A 10470-nucleotide genomic window follows, 5' to 3' on the forward strand; every position below is an offset into this window, starting at 1 on the left:
TGATTTCTTTTTTTATTCTCATAACTGGGCTAACTCAGCAAGGTTATTTTATGAGATATTCTAGAAAAAAATTTAAAATACTCATAAACAAGCTAAAGTAATGGTTGAATATGAGTCTTTTATGTTTACTTTATTCTCTGAATAAATAATAGTTTCCAGATATTTGGCACAGAATGTGTACCAGTGCCTGGTACATATATTTTCTTTCTTAATCCTTATAGCAGTTCTGTAAGACTTAGATATTTCTCTTCCCTCACCCCTTTATTGTATGGTAGACTGTGGCAAATAAGTGATATGTGTGTTCCAAATCTCTGCCTTCCCATAGCAGATATCAGGCAAGAATTGTCATGCAATTTGAAACCTAATTGTCATACTTGCACTAGTTAATTGTTTGAGATTTATAACACTTCTCATTTCAAATTCCAGTCTCTTTCCTATGTTTCACAGTGGGCTTGTTAAAGCCTGGGTTGTGTCAGGTCTTCTATAAGGTAAATCTAACTGTCATAATTCAGAACTATGTGTTGAATTGAACACCTCTCCACAAAGACAAGTAATTCTTTAATAAAACTGTTGATTTGTGTTGACTTTATTCAGCTTTTAGAGAGAACATTTTTCTGTGGTTCTTTTTTCCCTAGGCCCAGAAAATTGCAGAACATCGGAGAAAGTATGAGCGAAAACGTGAAGAGCGAGAGATCAAAGAAAGAATGGAAAGGGTTAAGAAGGCTCGGGAAGAACATGAGAGAGCCCAGAGGGTAAGGTTTCCATAGCTAAACCATTAAAGGGGGAAATACAGTAGATTAGAGTTTTTAGGATATCTTTCTAATTCCTGGCTCTTATTTAATGCTGGCTGCAGTTCTGTTAGGATAATGGTACTACTTAAAGGGAGTTTTCCTTCCCTTTGTTACCTTTAATTTGTGGGCTATTTTTAGTCTTTAAATTCTTAAGTGAGCTTATATTTCACCAAGTTAGAATATTCTTGTGTCCTCCTAAAATCAGGAATTTTTCCCAATTGAGTAATTAAAACTTGGCAGTATTATTTGTTTTCTTGAGGATGCTTGCCCTGATTTGTTGTTTTATGATTCCTCCTGTTCCAGCAGTGGATTCATAGCTATTTAAAATTGATTCTAGCTATTTTTTATTTTTAATTACAAAGTCATATTATATGGAAATTAGGAAAAAAGTTATCCATAATTCATTCACAATATTGTTGCTTCTGTTCTTAAGGTTTCTCCTAGTTTTTTTCTGTATTAGCTTTTTGCATTGATGCTATCAATTTTCATCTGCTTATTTCCAACACTGTTGAATTAAAGGACATAAAGCTGTATTATAATTATATAACATTACATCCTAATTTTTTTGTCATTTTGTTGTTGTTTTTTTTGGTGAGGAAAATTAGCCCTGAGCTAATACCTGTTTCTAGTCCTCCTCTTTTTGCGAAGGAAGATTGGCCCTGGGCTAACATCCATGCCCATGTTTCTCTATTTTATTTGAGCCACCTGCCACAGCATAGCTTGATAAGCAGTGCGTAGGTCTGCGCCAGGATCCAAACCTGTGAACCCCTGGCCGCTGAAGCGGAGCTCGAGAACTTAACCACTACACCATGGGGCTGGCCCCTGTTGTTTAATATTTTTAAGCATCATGCTTGACTTTTAGGATTATAGTTTATAATCTTCAAAAGTAATTTTTACATTTATATATCTCCTTGATGACTTTATAACTGGTTGTGAGAGAAATTTATATTTTCTTTAATTTTATCTTTAAGAGAACAAAAATCAGTAAATCTTCACTTGTATTTGTTGTTGAATTATGTAGGGAGAGTAAGGAAAAGAGGAACCTGGGAAACAAAAGTCCTAGCAGTCTTAGTAATCTACCATGTGTTTTCATTTGAGAGTTTTAAAAACAGTAAGAATTTCCAGTTTTCATAAGCATGGACAAACATATCAGTACTCTAAATTGCTTTCCAGGTTTTTTTTTTCTCCCCCAAGTAGAAACAAAATGCTACTTGAAATTATTACCAAAAGTAATGCTCATTGAGAATCCAGTTGGAAATTATTTGGGGTTGGGGTGGGATGGGGTATATCCTTTAGTCCAGTATTGCCATTTGAAACTTGTCATTCTTCTAAGTCCTCTAACTAGCTTATTTTTACAGTTTTTTCCTGGTTGTGCATGGGTAGGGGTGGACAGCAGATTCTCCCCACCCCCATTATATAATTTATTTCTTCTTTGTATTAAAGGAGGAAGAAGCCAGACGACAATCAGGAGCTCAGTATGGCTCTTTTCCAGGTATTTTTAAAGAAAAATTAAAACTATTAGTATTGTTAATAATTGGATAATATTCTGATTTGGAGGCTCAGATATGTCTATTATATTTGGTACCATTAGTCCCTGGAACACTGAAGAGTCTTTAGAATGTTATCTTCTAGAAGGTTTCATTTTCATTAAAAATTTTATGTTAGTGGAAATACAGTATGTTAGTTTCCTCACACTTTGAGCAGTATAGTTTTTAAAAATAGCTAACATATATTGAGGCCTGAGCATTGTACTTTATTAAAAGACTATAAGTAAGAATTGATTATGATATATTCTAAGTATTTCTAAATTGCCATAATCGAATTTTATTCTGTTATACATTGATATTCATGAGATACTAGGTGAAAGCACTGTATGGAGTTAGCAGAAAAAAATGTTTTGAGTCCAGTGTAAAAATAATATACACTTCTCCTTTTCTTGCAAATGTCAAATGATCAGAAATTATTAGTGAGGCAAAGCCTTGAATGATAGCAGAGGCCTATATGATATAGGTAGAAGAACAATTAAAAAGGTACTCAGAATAATTTTTGAATACTTCCTGAGTGAGGCAGTGTGAAATTTATATAAAGATCAGGAGGAGGGCCGGCCCCGTGGCTTAGCGGTTAAGTACGCTTGCTCTGCTACTGGTGGCCCGGGTTCGCATCCCGGGCGCCCACCAACACACTGCTTCTCTGGCCATGCTGAGGCCGCGTCCCACATACAGCAACTAGAAGGATGTGCAGCTATGACATACAACTATCTGCTGGGGCTTTGGGGGAAAAAAATAAATAAAAATAAAAAATTATAAAAAAGATCAGGAGGAGATTTTTTTTAAAGTTTGTAATTCTAATGGGGAATCGGCTGCCTCCAGCTGTTTAATAGTAACCAGATTTCTCTTAAAGGAAGGTTTATAGAGGCAACTACACACCAGTTAGGCTTATATGCCACCGGGTGGAACTTCACTTACATGGTCAGAGGCTAGAAAAGGTAAAGGTACCCTCTATTCTGAGAGGTCAAGCAAGTGCCAAGCAACTAAAACAAAAAGAAGAACATATATTGATTGGGGATGACTTGCTGTTTGAAGAAAAAGGAAGAAAATAAATTTTAGCTCATAGCTTACTTCCTGTTTAAAGAATCTTGGGGCTGGCCTGGTGGCGTAGCAGTTAAGTTCATGCACTCTGCTTTGGCGGCCTGGGGTTCACAGGTTCAGATCCCCGGCGCAGACTGAGGCATTGCTTGTCAAGCCATGCTGTGGCGCTGTCCCATATAAAGTAGAGGAAGATGGGCACGGATGTTAGCCCAGGGCCACTCTTCCTCTGCAAAAAGAGAATTGGCAATGGATGTTAGCTCAAGGCTAATCTTCCTCACAAAATAATCTTACGTCGGGTACCTTTGTTTTAGAAAATGACCACCAATGTGGACTAGAACTAGAGATAATCTTTTGTTATATGGATTTTATTATCTAGATTTAACAAGCAGACTGGTTAACTGTCGTTGCCTTGCACCAGTAATCTTTTCGTGGGTAGAGGCTAGGTTTTCAAAGCCAGTAGGGGCAGCAAAAGAAGCTAGTTGTTGCTTTCAGAGCCCCTTAGATCTCCTTATCTGTGATTGTTATTTATTTATCGGCATGTTTAAATTGTTGAGCCAGGTGGAAATGACTTTGTTATCATCTTTGTTTCTTTTTTATGAGGGCTTTACTTGTAGAAACTCTTAATCTGTAGAACACATTAATGTTACCTGTATTTCCCTTTAGGATGTCCCTACATTGGCTAGTTGTGATTTCAGAATATCTCCAGTGGACATAAAGGTTTATGGTACTGAAAAACTGAGTAGCAAATAATTCAGGTTTATAATCTAAAAAGATACTGGGAGAATTAAATCATTTTTGTTAGAGCATTGTTCTCAGTGCAAAGAAGAAACACGAGGAGTGCTTGTTAAAAATGCAGATTTTCAGTTTCACTTTCAGAAATTTTTATTCTGTCTGGAGTGAAGATAAAAATCCACAGCTTTTTATAACAAGCATTTCATGTAGTTCTTGAAGAAAAAGCTGCTTTAGAGGACTGTGGTTTTAAAAAGAAGAAAAACATGAATTAACTTAAGTTGAAACAAATAATATTAAAGAATGAGAAGATAAGATATAAGATGACTTATTAGACTTTATAATTTTGTAATTCCAAGGGACTGTTAGCTTTCTCTTTATTTTAAGGTAAGATTAGTTTTCTTAACAGTTTTATTACTAGGGAAAAATGAATCCAGAAAGTAGCAAAGTGTGATTTACAGCCTTAGTTTTTAAGAGAAAATTTGAAGGTAAAAATTATCTTCTTACTTCCAGTTAGAATGGTCAGACTACTTTGGGTTTAGTAACACCCTTGTTCTTGGTGCATGCACGTGTGAGTGTGTGTGTTATTTTAATCCGGAAGGAAATAGTATACTGTCAAACTACTTGGGAATATGGTTGGTGTCTGTACGTTCTTTCATTTATTCTTGCAGGTGGCTTTCCTGGGGGAATGCCTGGTAATTTTCCTGGAGGAATGCCTGGAATGGGAGGGGGCATGCCTGGAATGGCAGGGATGCCTGGGCTCAATGAAATTCTTAGTGATCCAGAGGTTCTTGCAGCCATGCAGGTAAGACTTGGAAGAACATGGACTTTATATCACTAAGGCATTTCTTTCATAAGTCTGTGTGGAGACAGAGGTTACTCTGTTAGCATGTTTTATTGATCTGAATTACCAAATAGCTAATTATGCAGTTGTGACATTCATGTTCTTTTTTCAGAATGAGTAGCTTAAGTTTTTAAAAATTTGTTTATAGGATATCCTCTGTAATAGTTGGTAATTATATCCAATTGTCCTTTTCTTTGTATCAAAATTGTATATGCTGGGGCTGGCCTGGTGGCACAAGCAGTTAAGTGCGCGCGCACTGCTGCGGCAGCCCGGGGTTCGCTGGTTCGGATCCTGGGTGTGCACCAACGCACCGCTTGTTAAGCCATGCTGTGGTGGCGTCCCATATAAAGTAGAGGAAGATGGTCACGGATGTTAGCTCAGGGCCAGTCTTCCTCAAGAAAAAAGGGAAAGATTGGCATCGGATGTTAGCTCAGGGCTAGTCCCCCCACAGAAAAAAAAAAAAAAAATTGTATATGCTTTTTTTCATTATCTAGTTAAAGTGATATAATTGAGTTTGACTTTGAAGTACACATTAATAATATTTATACTTCAGGGACTTGTCCAAACCCTAGTTAACTTGGCCATGACAAAATTATAGGTCTAAATAAAGATATGATTTAAGATGATAAACTTGTTGACCCATAGAACACTTTTAAATACTAAAAAACACCTTTCTTTGCAGGATCCAGAAGTCATGGCGGCCTTCCAGGATGTGGCCCAGAACCCGGCAAATATGTCAAAATATCAGAGCAACCCAAAGGTTATGAATCTCATCAGCAAATTATCAGCCAAATTTGGAGGTCAAGCATAATGCCCTTCTGACAAATAAAGCCCTTGCTGAAGGAAAAGCAACTTAGATCACCTAATGGATGTCGCAATAATACAAACCAGTGTACCTCTGACCTTCTTGTGAAGAAAGCTGGGGTGCTTTGAAGATAATCCCTACCCCTCTGCCCCAAATGCAGCTGAAACATTTTAAAGTGGTTTGCCATTAGGGTATTCATTCAGATAATGTTTTCCTACTAGGAATTACAAACTTTAAACACTTTTTAAATCTTAAAAATATTTAAAAACAAATTAAAAGGGTGTGTTAAATCTCTACATTTTTCTTTACTAATCATTTTGTTTTTTTCCTTTGAGTTAATTGGGCAAGAAAAATACTTCAGTATGGAAGATTTATTGCTCAGTTTGAATGAAATAAAGGTTTATCAGCAGAAGGCAAATATAACATTTAAGTAGATAAAGTTTGAGTTGGATATATATGGTTAGTGAGGCATTTTGATTTGTCCTTTTAAATGCTTTATTTTTTAAAAAATGATTTATTTCGATAAAACTATTGGGACCACCAGTATTGCAGTAGAACCTGGGTAGGGACTGGAAGTACTTGGCAGGATAGCCACAGTCTTACTACATTTTATATAACATGTGCCCTTGTGCAGATGCATTTAAATCTTACACTGTGGTGAAGGGATGATTTTTATAATGCTGCAGTAGAGTTGGGTTACTTAGTTGTGTTCTTGTCTGACATATAAAATAAATGTTTCATATTATTTCCACATGGGGGAAATAAGGGAATACTTTTCTTTTTATATTTCTATGTTTAAAATTATTTTTCCTCGTCAGAAAATGCCCAACTCTTTGTCTGCTTTCTACTTGTTTTCACATTTTTTTCCCCTTACTCTTCTTGGGCTAAAGCTAGTCCTTTTTCACTAGCATTACTGCTATCACTCACAGCATAATTGTGCAAGCATATTTAATGCTGGGTTTAATTTAATATGTAATACATATAGTGACTATGTAGGGTAATACCCGTAACAGCTGTAGTTTCTTACTTGGCCAAGTGATTTTGTATTTAAATGTTAGATTTCCACTTCAATGAAATCTTATATCAACAGATGTTGGAAGGAGGGACTCCTTTGGGTGTTTGGTCTTCTACTTAGGAAATACTGTTGCAGTTAGAGTTTATCTTGAGGTATTCATCTTTCTATTTTGGAGAGGATGAGGTTTGAATTATACATAGAGGGGAACCTAACTTCTTGATCCAGCATAAATTATAAAATTGATGTGATCCATGGTTGTTCTTCATTGTGGAGTTGTTGGCATTGTGCAAGATTCATTGTTCTCCTATTCAGCTCTTAAATACTGCAACCATAGCTCCACCTCTCCTTTTTCTCTTTCCCTCTCCTCCAAGGATAAAGAAAATGATAAATTTTCTGTTATACATCCAATTCTTATATTAAATAAGACTAAGTCCAGGCTCTGTACCAAGAATTGCTAGGTTTCTACCTATCTTTCAATTTAAAGTGCTAGCGTTTAGAAGCAGTTTCAAGGGATGAGACCCTCTATGCTTATTTGAAGAATCAGTGGTAGGAGCTGTGAAATATATTCCATGGAATACATTTCTGAAATAGCACATTTCTGAAATCATAAGTTGATTCAGGTTCTAACCCTTTGTTGTACACAAGCAGATAGAAATGCCTCTGTTATATAAGTGAGAAAAAGCTGTATGCTAATTGAGCATGCTTTTTAAGCCCTTTAGAAATACTCAGCATATAAACTTGTGTTTGAGCTTGCCGGTGTTCTTTTTGTTAATGTGTGTTCTCTTTTCTCAAAATTTCCACTGTGTGCTGTGAATAACTCAAGAAGACCAGTTGCTTCTGGATTCCTCATTTGATTTACTCAACTATACGTTACCTAAGTACATTCTAACATTGCAATATTACCATAAGTGGGTAAAAGTAAAATTGGTCTTTTGAAAATGTGTCCTATGCTTTTAGACTCTTAACTTCCACAAATACGAAATACATTCTCCATTTTTCATAGAAACTCAATATCATTTCTAAACTAGAAATGTTCTTTTCATGGGCTAATAATGCTATAAGAAGGGAAAAGTAAAGGAGATTTTTTTTCCTGCTCAAAAGTATAAAGTTATTGGATAGTTCTAGCTACGTTAAAAATAAACTTATGGTCGAACTGGATATTGACTCTCCCCCTCCTTGGCCCCCTTTTTTCCAGCACATGTTCTATTTTATGTTTCTAGTGTTCATCTTAAGTTATTTACTGAGCATAGTAGGCTTAAGATTATAAAGTACTATTAACAAAGACCCCTAAAAATACATTCGACTAAGTAAAACAGCTTTACTTTTCTTTCAGGTAGCAGTCCAGAGGTAAGCAGTTCTGCCATACTCAAAAGGTAGCTTCCGTTTCTGGGTCCAAAAGTGCTTGCTCTGGTGCTCATCTTCTAGCCTGAGGAAAAAGGAGAGGGTGCCAGGGAAGCATATACTGAGATCTTGAGGCTAATACATGGAATTAACATTTTATTACTTCTCCTCATATCCCATTGGTCAGCTTTTTTTTTTTTTTTTGTCTTGTGACCATATTTAGCTGCAAGGAAAGCTAGAAAATAATAGTCCAAAGCTGTGTGGTCACATGTCCAACAAAAAAATTACTACAACAGAAGAAATGGGAAAAAGACCTGGGATAACAACTAGCAGTCTGTCACACTAGGAAATACTGGCCTAATGGGACAAGGGAGAAACAACTAAATTTTAGAGATTTGCTAATATCTAAAATCAATGCACTAGGGCCGGCTCCGTGGCTTGGCGGTTAAGTGCGCGCGCTCTGATGCTGGCGGCCCGGGTTCGGATCCCGGGCGCGCCCCGAGGCACCACATCTCCGTCCAACCCGAGGCCGAGTCCCGCGTACAGCAACTAGAAGGATGTGAACCTACGACATACAACTATCTACTGGGGCTTTGGGGGAAAAAATGAATAAATAAAATCTTAAAATCAATGCACCCAAGTAGACACATGTATCAGGTAAGTAGTACTTACTGTATGTCAACTACTTTGTAATCAGTTTGCAAGTATTGACTCTGATGATGAGCGTAGGAGTAAGTACTCTTATCCCCATTTTATATAGATGAGGAAACTGAAGGACTACAAGTAAATAGCCCAGGATAACACTCCTGATTGTATGTGGAGCTGGGGTTCTCACCAGGCTTATGGCTTCAGAAATCTTCCTCCTTAATTCTATGCTCTGCTCCCCCTCTCTGTACAAGGTTGCTTCTTGCAGAATTGTTCATTACTTCAAGAAATTGAAAACAACCAAAATGTGCATTTGAAGGGGATTGGTTAAATAAGGAATATCACACATCCTTTGGGTGTGCTCATGTGCATATCCAATGGGTTTCTCCTGATAAGAAGGGACCCAGCATAATTAAAGTGCTTGGCCCACTTGTGACAGGCCCAATGACAGGGACAAGAAAAGAACTAGTTTTAAAAATTATGGATGGGCTGGCCCTGTGGCTTGGTGGTTAAGTGCGCGCGCTGCAATGCTGGCGGCCCGGGTTCGGATCCCGGGTGCGCATCGAGGCACCACTTCTCTGTCCATCCTGAGGCCGAGTCCCACATACAGCAACTAGAAGGGTGTGCAGCTATGACATGCAACTATCTACTGGGGCTTTGGGGGCAAAAAATAAAATAAATAAAATCTTTAAAAATTATGGTAGTTTTGGGGCCGGCCTGGTGGCACAAGTGGTTAAGTGTGCGTGCTCCGCTGCAGCAGCCCGGGTTTTTCTGGTTCGGATCCCGGGCGTGCACCCACGCACTGTTTGGCAAGCCATGCTGTGGCGGCATCCCACATAAAGTGGAGGAAGATGGGCGTGAATGTTAGCCCAGGGCCAGTCTTCCTCAGCAAAAAAAGAGGAGGATTGGCAGATGTTAGCACCGGGCTGATCTCACACACACACAAAAAATATGGTAATTTTATTTTATATTTATTTTTGTGTGTGTGAGGAAGATCAGCCTTGAGCTAACATCCATGTCAATCCTCCTCTTGCTGAGGAAGACTGGCCCTGAGCTAACATCCATGCACGTCTTCCTCCACTTTGTGTGGGATGCCACTAGAGCATGGCCTGACAAGTGGTGTGTCAGTGTGCGCTCGGGATCCAAACCCGGGCCACCAGCAGCGGAGCGCACACACTTGACCGCTACGCCACCGGGCTGCCCCCATGGTACAGTAATTGTAATCTAGTTCAATCTTTACAACCAATATAGCATACTTAATAGAGCACATACAGTTTGGGGAGGAAAATATCCTAAAGTAAACAGGCAACAAATATAGATGATTAACAGTAGCTGTTAAGCTTTAAAAATGGCCAACTTTGAGTATGGCATGTCAAGTTGGCAGAAGTTTTAAGTATCTTAGCAATTATTCAGGGAGATCTTTTGTGTAGTGCTGGTGGGAGTGTAAATTCACAATTTTCTATGAAGTTGTCTGACAATAAACTAAAAATTCTGACATTCTTTTTAGGTGAAATACTAATTTTAAAATTGTGGATTCTAAGGTGGTGCCAGAATAGCAAGGAGGTGAATAGAAATAGCATAAACACATGTATGGTGCTCTGGAAATCTAGGTATCTAGGTAATTAGGATGTTCTTAAGTACTTCAGTCATCCAGGTGACTAGGACATTTTCAGGTGGCAGTTTAACTTAAGCATAAGTATGCCAGTATAGAA

General features: G+C 37.8%; 1 protein-coding gene across 1 annotated transcript in view; it reads left to right on the forward strand.

Annotated features, from left to right (window-relative positions):
- The window catches only part of ST13 (ST13 Hsp70 interacting protein), a 30512-nt gene extending 22797 nt beyond the window's left edge, over window positions 1–7715 (forward strand). The window contains exons 9-12 of the mRNA XM_004437893.3: window positions 636–752; window positions 2235–2283; window positions 4780–4913; window positions 5635–7715. Coding sequence (XP_004437950.1) covers window positions 636–752; window positions 2235–2283; window positions 4780–4913; window positions 5635–5763 — 429 coding nt within the window. The 3' untranslated portion in view covers window positions 5764–7715. The remainder of the gene's footprint in view (window positions 1–635; window positions 753–2234; window positions 2284–4779; window positions 4914–5634) is intronic.
- The last annotated feature ends 2755 nt before the right edge of the window (window positions 7716–10470 follow it).

The sequence above is a fragment of the Ceratotherium simum genome, chromosome 25 (assembly GCF_057802395.1).
Source record: "Ceratotherium simum simum isolate JZ-2026a chromosome 25, ASM5780239v1, whole genome shotgun sequence".
Taxonomy (NCBI): domain Eukaryota; kingdom Metazoa; phylum Chordata; class Mammalia; order Perissodactyla; family Rhinocerotidae; genus Ceratotherium; species Ceratotherium simum.